Source organism: Trachemys scripta, chromosome 2, assembly GCF_013100865.1.
Source record: "Trachemys scripta elegans isolate TJP31775 chromosome 2, CAS_Tse_1.0, whole genome shotgun sequence".
NCBI classification, from domain to species: domain Eukaryota; kingdom Metazoa; phylum Chordata; order Testudines; family Emydidae; genus Trachemys; species Trachemys scripta.
The window spans coordinates 162,129,219-162,142,843 of record NC_048299.1 but is presented as its reverse complement, the minus strand read 5'-3'; the positions used below and the strand labels follow the sequence as shown (position 1 = coordinate 162,142,843).

The window sequence follows — 13,625 nt, the reverse complement described above, 5'->3', positions numbered from 1 at the left end:
CTGAAGTGCCAGGTCTTCGGTGGCAATTCAGCAGTGGGGGACCCCGCCGCCGAAGACCATAGGCCCCCTGAATCCTCTAGGCGGCCCTGGGCAGAACCTTTATTAATGGTGGTGATACATGAAGAATCCAGGTTGGCTTTCAGAACTCAGGGTGAGCTTGCAAGGCAGAGAGTTCAAAAAACATTTACTTGTGAACGGAGCACATATGACCTGGAAATTGTTGAGACAATAAATGCGGAATCCATGGTGCCATTTTTACAGTCACTTTTCAGAGAAAAGCTACAATTTAAAGCACAAGAGGTTTTCCTCTTAATAATGGGCTATTCTTTAAAGTTTGATGCCCAGATCTAACCTATACTAGATTTGAAATCCTCTAAATTCTAAAGGTCAAATTCTCTTCTTTGTGTGAAACTCCACTGAAGTCAATGTAGCAGTGACCATTTACCTCAGCAGAGGATTTGACCTTAAATACTCTCCCTCATTTTTATAAAGGAAGAGCTGATTATTCTCTTACTTACACCAGTTTTACACACCTTCAATTCCTCTGACATGAATGGCTGATTTAGACTCCTGATTTAGACTGAAGTGAGAGAAGACTCAGGCCTTATATGTTCAGTGACCCTGCCCACAAATTCCCTCCATTTCTTCATTTGGCTACTTTCTACGATGAGCATAAAAATGGCATTTACAGGAATTTTCCTGGGATTACCCAATGATTAAAAAGCCCTAGTACACTAGAACAATTAACATAATTAACTGACACCAAGGGCTTAAAATAAAAAGGAATATAAGGCAAATCATCCCTAGTGTTCAGAAAAGAATAGCTATTTCTGTAGACTGCAAAGAGAAGTCCTTATCTTCTAGCTATGTAGAGTTGGGGGAAAGAATTCAAATGGTATGCGCATGGTCACACAATGAGTCAGTGGGCCCAATTCTGCTGTCAGTTTACCTTGAGTGTCATACTCATAGGAGTAGCAAAGAGTCCTGTGGCACCTTATAGACTAACAGACATATAGGAGCATGACTAACACGGCTACCCCTTTGATACTTGACTCATAGGAGTGACACTCGTGTAACTTAGAGCAAAACTTGGCTCATTGTCTACAGGAATTAAAGCCAGAATGCTATCAGTTCTCTGTCCTTTGTTGTAACTACCAGATCACCTACTAGTGTCTTTCCTTGGGTGGTACAATAGTTACTGAATGGTGGGAGAGAAATCTATGGCCTCATTTATCTGTACTACGTGTCGAGGCTGCCATGAGGGTCAGGAAAGGAATTAGCAAAGCATAACCACAGTGAAAAATTTAGAACATTAGAGTTTACCTTCGTCCCTTTTATTTGGCTGCATACTTCATTAGCCCACTGCTGTAGATCTGCTGTAGGGGAAACAAAATAGTGTTTAGCAGGCTTTCTTAAGTCAATCACAGATCAAATAATATACAGTTATCCATAATCCCCTACATTAAATGAAACCTAACTGTCCAGATTGTTTTTATTGACTCTGCTCAAAAGACCAAGCGACTGTCTAGCTGAGCATTCATTATAACTTGAATTGGATACATCCTTATGGAACAAATGTCTATAAGGTCCTAAAATAGAATGTGGTTAAACTATGTTCCACATCAAATGGGGCTTTATTCCTGGTCACATGTCAACAAGCTATGACTGGCCTCAGATCGACCCAGTTGCAACCATACAATTGGTTAGTCTATTTCAAGAGGTGTCACATGAATGCCCAAATAGCAATGAGGAGACCAAAGCGGGAAACCCCACCCCCTGCACACACACCCCGAAACCACCACAGGATGGCAGTTTTGAATACAGTCTGTTCCGCTTAATTGGAATGTGTTTAATTGGGAAATGTACTAAATTAAAACATCTCTGAAGGAAAAGGTTTAAACCCAATGAGGCTTTATAACAGCGACTGCTGCTTCACAAGGACAGTAATTATAGTTTATGGGGATTTTGTCGTGCTGGGCCTTGTGTGCTTTTTATATTATGCTGGTTCTCTGTGTTTGTAGAACAAGTGGAACACATATCAAGTATGTAGCCACTGCCTGGTCTTGGCTATTAGTTTGTTCCATTCATGCCAAGTACACACACCTACTATCCACTCCACTGTAGATACTGGCCTGCAGAAACTGGGAGAAGGCACTAACTTGATTGGGCTCTGCAGAGCCCAGACAGCAGTGTTGCTATTTAAGTGGTATCATCTGTCAGTCTGGAATTTCTCTTAAAGGGCATGAAAGGCCACTTACTGGAGCGGGCTGTAGAGTGATGGAAATCCGGATTAAGAGGATTCCATTATAACCTGTACTGAATCTAAAATGTTTGGTTTACTATGAGGGTCACCATTATCTCCAGCCCATCCAAAGGATTCCTGATTTAGGGTGACAGGCATTTAGTGTGGACGTGGTAGCTAACTTATAAAACACTATTTAAAAGTTTATTTAAACAATGCAGGAGAAGAATGGCACAAAATACCCAGGCAGGTGGGGCTGAGGAAATGAAAGGGGAAAAAGGACAGATGAGAAAAAGATTTCCAGGAGGAGGAAGTAAATCCAAAAGGAGTAATAACAGTTTGCTTAAATCAACTAATGCATAGAGGTTAAAATGAGTTTCTGCAGATGCATCGACATTCATGCAGCAATCGCTGCAGCATTTTCCCCATGTTAATAATATTTAATGCCATTGACAATACATGAAAATCACATTTCTCCACTATTACAGTAATACTGTATCAAGTCCCTAGTCCAAACAACAAGCTTGATCACGTTCTCAGATATGTGATTGTACTAGTGGCAAGCCGTGACAGTTTTAGTAAGGCAGTCCAAAATTGCATCCTCCATTCAGTGTGACCTCGCACGTATGGTGTGTGTGAGGTCACACTGTGCAGAAGACACCAAGATTACAAAATGGAATCCTCCATAGGGTCTGGACAGAATAGTCCACAGGCCGCCGGTTGGCTAAAGCACAGCTGTCAGGCATGCAGACCACACAATACATGCCTTGCATGCATAAACAGCACTCCATTGGACTGTACATTAGCTAAGATCTAATTTTGACAAACCAGTTACTGCACAATAGCTGATTTGACAGGGTACCAGAGTGATAAGCCTAATACGTTTCTGGCCTAGAGAAAGGGAATCCGAAGTCCTGCTTTGTGCCAGCTAAAATACATAAACTGTAGAGCATATAATTTTCCAAACAATGCATGCGTTTTTAACCTGATGATTCCCACTAAAGTCAAATCACACAGTTTAAAAAAATACAGATTTCACATTAAATTGAATTCCTAAAAATCATTAGCCATAATGTACCTGTCAGTGCTTTCCCCTTATTTTTGTAATATATGATAAGTATGATAATGCTGATTAATATCACAAAGAGGACTGGAACACTCAGAACATACAAGATCTTGTTTGTTTCTGTAGGATGAAAAAAAATATCACATCAGTGTGCAGTTTATACTTAGCAATGATACAATCCTTGCTTAGTTTTCTTACTTGGATGCAGTAAGATTTTTCGATTTGAACTTAGATTTCTAAAATAACCCCGATAGCTTTATAACACATTTTGTTGCATAACAAGGAGACTGATCAAGCCCATGCTTTACAATGCGATCTTAAAAAGAGCTACAGATTTAAACTCTGAAGACACCCCAATAGAGGCATGCCCAAATTTTGCTCAGTTGAAGGGTTCAAGTGTAAGCTGCTAGGAGCCCAAGAGCTACACTTGATTTGCCTGAAAAGGCTCTGAAGGTAGTTTCTATGAGTTACACAGGCCCCAGCGTGCAAGCCTCACATCACGACTGCTCGCTGCATGCTGAAACATGCAGTCTCGCTGGGGCAGCACATCCACATTAAAGATAAAAAAGGCAATGGGCCTCATTATCAGACATCAAGGGCTGCCTTTGACTGACACAGTATCCATCGCTATCAAAATACACAGACAGAAGTCATAGGTTTTTTTTTAAATAGTTAAACATTAGAGGAATGCAAAAAAGCCAGAACTGCAACTGTGATGGTAGTTAATGGGTATTATAATAACAATCTCATCTGGTATGTCATTTCAATAAAAAGTATAAAGCTGTATACAGTACTGAATATAGACTGTAGTGTGATTTTTCACAAGGAGCTGCAATTCAGAATAGGGTGACCAGATAGATAGTGTGAAAAATCGGGACGGGGTGGGGGGCAATAGGCACCTATATAAGAAAAAGCTCCAAATATCGGGACTGTCCCTATAAAATTGGGACATCTGGTCACCCTAATTCAGAATGGCATAAAATAATCTTTAATACCAAAATATTTTGAGGGGGATTTTCAAAAAGGCTCAGAATTGGCCCAACTGCTTCCTTTAAAGCCAGCTTCAGTGGGAACAGAGTTATGCCAGCACTGAGCCCTTTTGAAAATCCTACCCTATACTTTCTGATGGATAATTATGTATGATGAAATATACCATCTTGTGGTTGTACAGACATCGTAGGTTCCACACAAACTACATCTGCCCGATCAGTCCCAGGAACTCCTTCTGCAGTTCCCAGAGCTGTGCAGCTACAAAAATAAAGAAAAAAAAAATGCTGGATGATCATGTAGAGAACTGGCAATGACACCTACATTTAGGTTGCCTAACACTTTGCATTGTAAGAGATTCTCAGAGCCTTTAATTTTTAATAATCTCTAACACCTCCATTGTCTTCCTTTGAAATCTGGCAGGCAGAAAGCCCTCAACATAAAGATTTTCTTTGTCCTATAAAATTCTATTGAGGCTTTGTGGATTTATAAACTGTTAACAGCCACTATGGCTTTTTCTCTGCTGTGTTCCTCAGGAAAATGGCGTCAGCTTGCCAAACTAAAAGGAACATTCTAAAGTGCCAGGCCCCGGCCTCACTAAAGCAGCTGCAATAGCAGCAGATAACTCTGCACTGGGAACATGAGGGAGCTGCTGGAGCAGCTATAGTGATGGGAAGGGGTGAAAGCCAACGTAGGCTCACTACTTTTGACTCCACCCACTGGACTTGGTGCATGGCTCCAGTATCCCCAAACTCCCTTCTCAGTATTCAGGGCCAGGAGTGGGAGGAGGAGAACTGGGGCCAGGCTCCTCCCAGCACATGGTCCCAGCCCCCTACTTCCAGGGGATAGGGGGCGAGCGAGAGCGAGAGAGTGAGGCTAGGCCAGGCTTTCCCTGACCAGTGTCAGCAGGGCTGCCAGGGGGAGGGGGGAGTGGGCAAGTGGGGCAATTTGCCCCAGGCCCCGGGCTCCACAGGGGCCCCCCACGAGAATATAGTATTCTATAGTATTGCAAATTTTTTTTATGGAAGGGGCCCCTGAAATTGCTTTGTCCCAGGCCCCCTGAATACTCTTTGCGGCCCTGAGTGTCAGTGACCCATTCCCCCCTCTGTGAGAAAAGCCTTCTCCTGCTGCTCGCTAATATAGTTAGCCCTGTAACTCTAGTAGCAGCAGTCAGTGTTGAAGGTTCAAGGTTCAAAGGCTGTTGATCACATGCTATGAGGGATTGTTGAGGTTGTACATAGCAGAATTAGTTATTTTTCTTTTTTAAAAATCAGGAAATTACATATTTAAAAATTAGATTACAAGAGCCTTACTTAGGTTGCAAAGTCAAACACTCAAAAGGTAGGAAATGCCAGATTTACATTTGTCTGTGGAGCCTTAATTCAGCCCCCAGTGCATATGAATTATGATACTCTCTTTAATTGCATGATCACATACTATATTTTCCACAGGATCCAGGCCTCACTCAGTGCACGGGTTAGATGAACAAGGGGGACAGAATTAAGGATGCACAGACAAATGCAAATCTGGCATTTCCTATCTTTTGAGTGCTCATCTTTGCAATCGAAACACAATTCTTTTAATGTAGGGTTTTTTTTGGTATGTAATGCAGTGTGTGTTATGTAATGGTGTGATCACATACATGTCCAGCTAAAGAGCATTATCTGCTATCACTTTGTATTGTGCTCATTACAAGAGCCCTATTTGCTCTATAGTTTTAAATTTGTATTTCTAATTTATATTTTAACACGTAGCATCTTCACTAGTTTGGTCCCCGTTATGGTAAAGCAAGTCTCTTGGGTTATATTATATTTTGCTTAATTGTGTAGCATATCCCAGCAAGGTGCCACCCACTGAATTACTTTATGTCTACCGAACCCACAGGCACACAGAAGAGGGTACTGGGAAAGCAGATGATGCTATGTATAGCTGAACTGCTTCATCTTTATGAGAGGATAAATCTGAAGAAGAGAAAGAGCAATGAATGTGGGAAAAAAGACAGAGAACAGACACAAGGCTGCAGAGAAGGAAGGAAGGGCCAGACGACCCACGGGAGGTATAACAGTAGCCACTGGAGTCAGTGGACACTGCTCTTGCCATGTGATAGGGTTGGTCTTCATAACCTGGATTCATGTCAGGTGACAGGAAAGGAACATCCATTTCTTATCATGGCTTGTGTGTGTTCATGACCTTATTAGACCAAAACTGATGAAAACAGGAGGAGAAATGAGGAATAGAAGAGACAAAGAGAGAGAAAAGCAGAAATAGGAAACAAGAGAGAAGAGAAAGAAAGAGAGCACAAGCGAAAGCAAAATAGGGACAGAAAACTCCTCCTCCATGAAACAACCCCCTGACAGACAGAAAACAGTGTTCTCAAAAAACCCATTACAGGCACAAGGAAGTGGCAAAGACAAGAGGGAAGAAAGAGCTGAATCAGGACCAAGGTGAGAAATGTATAAAAGTGACCAAGGACAGGAAGAGGGCAGGAACTGAACAGAACGCTCTAACTCAACAGTTTTGTTGCAATTCCCTTCCCTTGCTTTTCCCTGGTGAGGATCAATCTCTGATGTGAGAATTCCCATATTTAAATCTACTCTGTCAATGCTGCATGGCTGCTGATCAGTGTGCTACAAAGAGAGAAGTTCACTGACAGTCCGTTGAACGTTCCATTCTTCAGCTGAAAAATCAATTTGTCCAGGCCTCTTACAGCTTTGTGGTTATCTCACAGTTATGTTCTAGGAGAGGTGCACTTACTTGGTCCAGGATTTACACTCATCGGTGGATGAACAGATGGCTGAGAAGTACCCCCAGCGGCATGGTGCACACACAGTATCCTTGTCTCGTTGCACTGTGGTAGAGGAAACAAACAGCATAGCTGAGCAACTGTAACAACTTCATCTCAGACTTGGAGAAGATTTTGCTGATAAGATTTTTCCCCCCTGAAAATCCTTCCATCACGAGGAAGATCTTCCATTATATTAAAGGAGGCAACTGGAGTTAAATCTGGGCAGAAAGTAGTGGTAAATGAGGTCTCTACAGAGTCAAAACGAGAAACAGAAATGACAGGAGCGATTTGCATAGCTGTGGTGAAAAAACATTTGTTAGGCGCTAATTCCATTGTAACTATCAGTCTTGTGTTAATGCAGTTACTCTGAAACCTGTCATTAATTATGTCAGTAACTTATACCACCACTACTACAGAGCCACAGTGGTGACTCCATAATGACGAAGTCGGTATTCATCCACGAAAGCTCGTGCTCCAATACGTCCGTTAGTCTATAAGGTGCCACAGGACTCTTTGCTGCTTTTACAGATCCAGACTAACACGGCTACCCCTTTGATACTTGACTCCATAATTATGGTGGGTGTTCACAATACCAGCTACTGTGGAGAAGAAATCATTGTGTTGAGTTCAGATGTAGCACTTACTTCTCCAGCAGTCAGTCCTGTACCATTTTTATGTTGTTCCTGCCACTTGGAATGGCCTCCTTTCTTACCAATGTCCAGTATAAACCTGATTTTGACCCCTTCTGATTTCCACTCCCGAAAAGCAAATGAACAAACCAACCAACCCACCTCCTTTTAGCCTGAAATTTCACAGCTAGTCTGATGTCAGAGGTGATTTGTTTTTGTCACATCTGAAGTAAATCCATGAAACTGCTTGAGTTATAATACATACAAAACTACTACTCTGTTAATTTTCAAAAGGTGTTCATAATTTTTACCTTCGCCTAATGCTATAAAATTGAATTTAGCATGGTTCATTCAGTTCAACTTAACCCAAACACTGAGATCACAATGAGAGCACATGCATGGGGATGCTTTTGTGAATATTGTAGTTAAATTTTTAAAGTTAATCAGAGTCAAATTCCTTAGCATTCGGTGAGCAGTGAAGTCTCCCATGACAATTATAGAATTCAAGATCAAACTTGTAAGGTCCACCTCAACTAAGAGATTTTAGTCAAAATAAAAATTCTCAAATCTCTTCCTTATTTTGGGGAAGTTCTATGGCCTGTGTTACGCAGGAGGTCACATGAGATGATCACAATGGTCCCTTCTGATCTTGGAATCTATAACTCTATGAAAGGCAGCCTTCAAAATGTAAACAGATCGCGAAGGTTGTACATCAGTTATTATACCTACAACACACCTCTCCCACTCACATTGGCCTGAGATCCCAATCAACCCTCTTTTTAAAGGCTGGAACTCCATTCATCTAGTTGTCCACTCTACATATCTTACCAGGATGCTGAACGCCAAATCCTGGAGGACATTTTGTATTTCGCAGACAGTAATCACAGTCTTCGTTACAGTGGTATCCCAGTGTACATGCACATTGTCGCTGGAACGTTCTATTTCCTGGATTCACTTCTATTAAACCTCTCCCTAAATGACAAAGCAGATGGAAGTAAAAATCTCTCCTTCAACATAATTTGGGATGGCCAGCCTCACTCCCCACATGTCCACACTGCTTGCGTGTCAGATGCAGAATCATTCTTGGTAGGCATCACATTAATATTTGTAGAGCATGGTAGACAGTTGGTTTGTATGAGAAGCCTCACTGTTTAGAATCATAAAGTGACATAATTTTTATTGACTTCAGTTGGAGCTAAATTGAGCCTTTACACTGGGGAGACAAATAGACTCAAGAAATGTGTGCACCTTATGCTGGGAGGGAGCGGGAAGAAGAATCTCTATGTGCTCACCCATAGTACCCTAGTGCACTTCACTGAAGATTCAGTGGTGGTGGCATAAGGGTTATGGCTGAGATTTCCAAAAGAGCCTGGGGGGATTGAAATTTACTGGGAGTTGGGCACCAAACTTTCTTACGGTCATTTGAAAATCCCTCTCTCAATTATTATTTTGGTGAACTAAACATAAGTTCTAGATCAGGGATAGTCAATTATTTTTTGTCAAGGTCCAAATTTCTTGATCAAGGTATAGTCAAGGTCCAGAATCTAGAGAAAATAATAAAAAAACAACAACAGTGATAATAAAAATAAATAAAAACATTTCAGGGTGTGTTCAAAAGCGTCTGGTGGTCAGGATTTGCCCCGCAGTCTGCCTATTGATTACTCCTGTTCTAAATCCACTCACCCATCCTCATACTTCAATAGTTTGGACTCAAAGGTACGTAATGCCTCAGTATGAACAACTCACCCTCATCACATATTTTGTGTAGTAAACATTTGTCTTCTTCATTCCAGACATCCATATATTCGTTTGGGCCGCAAGGCTGGCACACAGTCTCAGAGGTGGCAGTGCATTTGGCAGACATGTACTTTCCTGAACAAAGAGGAAAAAAACCACGGTCACTTATCAGTCACTGACGCTCTCTAAAGATAATAGACCAAATTTAGCCCATCTGTTACTCGACTGATGCCACTGGATTTAGGAAGGTTTTTGCCTATTGTCATCCCAGTTCTTCACTCTGGCCTCAATTTAGCAAGGCATTTAAGCACCTGAGTAACTTTAAGCACATGAATAGTCTCACTGAAATCAGTGAGAGTCATATCACTGTGTGTCTCCAGCACTGAAAAATCTCAAACAAACCAGGTATCTAGTGCATCTTTTGTTGAAGTCAGTGGTATAGGCTGGGGACTATGCCCGTGCTTTCAATGATGCATATTCCTAAATGCTTTGCTAGGAGTTGTGCAATTAGACTCATGGACAGAGCTAATCAGAGGGGTGGCCAGGAGGGCCTTTTGGCCTGGGCCTCAAGCTCAAAGGGGGCCTCAAATTTAGACACTTGTTAATTTTTTGGCATTTGATAAGCTTTGCAACTTGTTTTTATGAGCATCCCTATCGGACCAGGAAAGCATTTGTTAAAAAAAAAAAAAATTCAAATTATGTCACTCTTTTTTTGTTGCCGTATTTTGTTTTCATGTGTCGTCATTTTTTATTTTTATTATGGCTAGGGGCCTCAAAAGCTGGAAGTGGCCAGGGCCTCTCTGGACCTCTGAGAGGGCCTGCTCATGGACTCAAAAAAGCAAAATGACCTAGTGACCCGAGTCTAAGTTCATAAAGAAGATTTTCATTTTTGAAAAATAAGAGCACTAGAATATACTTACCTGGCTCACACTTTGTGCAGCATCGTCCAGAATACTCATAGTGTTGCTCACTCTCACAGGCGGGAGAGATTTGTAGTGATAACTGGGAAACAGAACGATAGAAACAATACCTTGAGAGTTATTCATAAAATAGTTTTAGAAAATCCTACTCATGCTTCTGATAAGTGGAAGGAAAGCTCCACTAATTAGTTACAACACTTCATTTTGCAAAATAGTAAATATTACGGAGCACAGACATTGTACGTTTCATTATCAAAAGTCCTTTGCAGACAAATTAAGTAATATAAACTTGATAATATCTACACGTGCAGAGCTTGACAGCCAGGTGAGAAATAAATAACATGATTGTGCAATTTATCATGCATTTTTGACCTCTTCTCTTACCCAGTAACCCATCTTCCCCAGCACTGTATTCTAACATTTGAACCCCAGGAACAGCTTCAAATAAGCATTATTTTAACAAACAAAAACAAAACAAAACAAAACAAAACAAAACAAAAAACAAATAAAAAGCAACCTAACAGAAATACTTCCTCTTTCTCCACCAAAATGAATCCAGCCCAAGACTCAGGTCTAGCAAGATTTAATACTGGATCAGTGACAGGTTTAAAGTTCAACATTTGGCAACCTGGCAGAGAGCCAGAAACAAGTGATTTAAACCACTGAAAAGGAGAAGTTCCCAGATTCCCACTGGGATATGCAACATGGCTTCAGAGGAGCCTTAATTACAATGAAATTAAGCAAAAATTCTAGCATCCACAAAAAAAATGGTCAAGTAAGAAGCATAGAGAGAGTACACAGCAGTATGGGTATCTTGTTTTTATTAGCGCACAGAATGACTTGCAGAACTCACTCCTGCTTTTGCCACCTGTGAGTAAAGCAGACATCCCATTGTTAATTATTGCTTTTATAACGTTTAAGACACTTCAAAACCCTTATTTATAGTGATTGATTCTTCATTGTAATTGGATGTAGCTGCTGAGATATTGCTTTTGTGGAATATTTCTTTGAGGAAAGCATGTTGGCACTCCTGCTGCTGGCAATGTAATTCTTTCAATATATAGCATGTGATAAAAGCACCACGTGCACAGGTACTGTAGAGTGAAATTTAGATCAGTTTCCATTCCCCTGCTCACGTCTCTCTTTTTGTTTCCTCCTTTTGTTCCCTTTCCTCCTTTCTAGTCTCCAGTGCTTTGCTATCCTTTTCCCACTTGGACCTTGCACCATCTGACCTTGTGGGTCTTGTTGCTTGGAATTGCCTCCTTTCCTTTTGTGCCAGATAAGCTCCTTCTCTTGATTAAAGGACACTTATTTCCACATGACCCACTTGTTTTGAGTTTGAACCATATTCTGGTGCATTATTTCTGTGGCTTTAAACTGTATGAGCTGCATCTGAATTGGACTGTAAGATCCTGAATTCAAAGACGATGTCTTTGGGTACGCTTGTATGGGGCTGAATGCCACTAGTGTCTGATGCCACTAATAAATAATAATAATCCTGAGGCAAATTAAGGGTCCAGTCCTGCAAACATAGTGCTTTTGTCTCATTGTTCCCTTGTGCTCCCCTGTCTGTCTCCTGTTGTCTCTGAGGTTTTACTTACATTGTAAGATTCTCTTTGGGGCAGAAATAATCTTTTTTGTTCTGTTTGTATAGCGCCTAGCACAAATGGGTTCTGGGCCATCATCAGAGCTCCTACCGCAATATAAATGAATAATAATCATTATAGTTCTTACTATTGCACCCCCATGATACTTTCCCCCTGAATAATTAGCATTCAGGGCTGTGTACATTCCTGGCAAGATGTTAGGTAGTCCCATGAATGTAGTAAAACAGCCCTGGCCAGCCCAGTGGCTGAATGACAGTGCTGTTCACTATCTTGTGGACAATGTTCTAACATGTTCTTGCAATCTATTGAATTTCTGACATTACGTTAAAATGGTTGTATGTGGTAAAAGGCCAAGCTATCACCAACTAAGAATTGTGACTTCACTGCAGGATCGTGCAAGAGATAAAGGCTGTGAATGAATAAATTCTTATTCATAACCATCTGTGAACATGGCATACAATTGGTCGAGTCATTTGGTTTTTGTGCAAAAAGTTCTTTTCTTCCTTGTTTGCTCCAGTTTGAAAGTTCCTCTTTTGATGGGAGACTTAAAATCACTGAACTGCTAAACGAGGACAGTCTTTAATTTTAAGGAAGGATATGGAAATTTATTTTAGAACATAGAGTCAAAGGGTAGAGAATCATTTTTTAAAATAAAACAGCATGAATGGACAGGCAACCTATACAGATAACTCTTCAGTGGTTCCTCTTATGGTTGGAATCAGCACTAAGAGCTGGTTATTTAGTTACCTATTATAAAACAGGGGAGCTATACATAACACAGGTGCTATTGTTACATTTCCAGTATATTCTCACCACAGCAATTCTTCTGTCTAGATACTCGCATTGTGACAATCAACACTCCGTTCTATGGTGGCCTCCTAGTATTTAAAAAGCCTTGCTACCGTCTTCTCTTATTTACACTTCCAGTGAGGTAAACAGTAAAATCATGCCAAATTTCTTACATGCATCTCAAATCAAATGGCAACCTAGCCACATAATGGGGTGTGAGTGTGACCTTTGTCCTAGGGTAGAAGGGACTCGTATCAGATGATGCCGTAGAGCATGTCATTTGGGGTGCAAGAGAAGATAAAAAGCTAAATGAACGCAGCTGGGGAAAGGAGCTTTTATTTTAGATTGTGTTTGGGAAGTCTTAATCCAGGAGTTCTCAAACGGGGGGTCGGGACCCCTCAGGGGGTCACAAGGTTCATACATGGGGGGTTGTGAGCTGTCAGCCTCCACCCCAAACCCCGCTTTGCCTCCAGCATTTATAATGGTGTTAAATACATAAACGTGTTTTTAATTTATAAGGAGGGGTCGCATTCAGAGGCTATGTGAAAGGGGTCACCAGTACAAAAGTCTGAGAACCACTGTCTTAGTCCTTGGTATTTCCAGCTAAGGAGAACTTCTATTTGTGAGGCAGGATGAAGCTATACTTTCAAACTGACAGAAGAATTTGTATAGAAGTCTTCCCTGTCAAACTAGGGGTTAGAACCTTTTTTTTTTTTTAAATGGGTTGGATATTGCACATCTATATTTGAAAGGGGTACCTTTTGTGAGCAATTCCAGTGTAGCCAATGGGGCTACTCACGGAAGAGTCTGCAGGAGGATTGTACCTGAGCGCCAAACTGTACATAAGCTTTTTTTGCCTGGGG

At 41.0% G+C, this 13,625-nt stretch overlaps 1 protein-coding gene across 2 annotated transcripts in view; it reads right to left on the bottom strand.

Moving 5' to 3' along the window:
- TNFRSF11A (TNF receptor superfamily member 11a) overlaps positions 1-13,625 on the bottom strand; it is a 38,039-nt gene that overhangs the window by 10,225 nt on the left and 14,189 nt on the right. Inside the window, exons 2-8 of one of the 2 annotated variants that reach the window (XM_034762090.1) lie at positions 10,367-10,448; positions 9,456-9,581; positions 8,538-8,681; positions 7,050-7,143; positions 4,462-4,556; positions 3,321-3,428; positions 1,324-1,373 (exon numbers count right to left, since the gene is read on the bottom strand). In XM_034762090.1, coding sequence (XP_034617981.1) covers positions 1,324-1,373; positions 3,321-3,428; positions 4,462-4,556; positions 7,050-7,143; positions 8,538-8,681; positions 9,456-9,581; positions 10,367-10,448 — 699 coding nt within the window. Of the gene's footprint in view, positions 1-1,323; positions 1,377-3,320; positions 3,429-4,461; positions 4,557-7,049; positions 7,144-8,537; positions 8,682-9,455; positions 9,582-10,366; positions 10,449-13,625 lie in introns of both variants that reach the window. The other variant, XM_034762089.1, reaches the window with a different exon arrangement.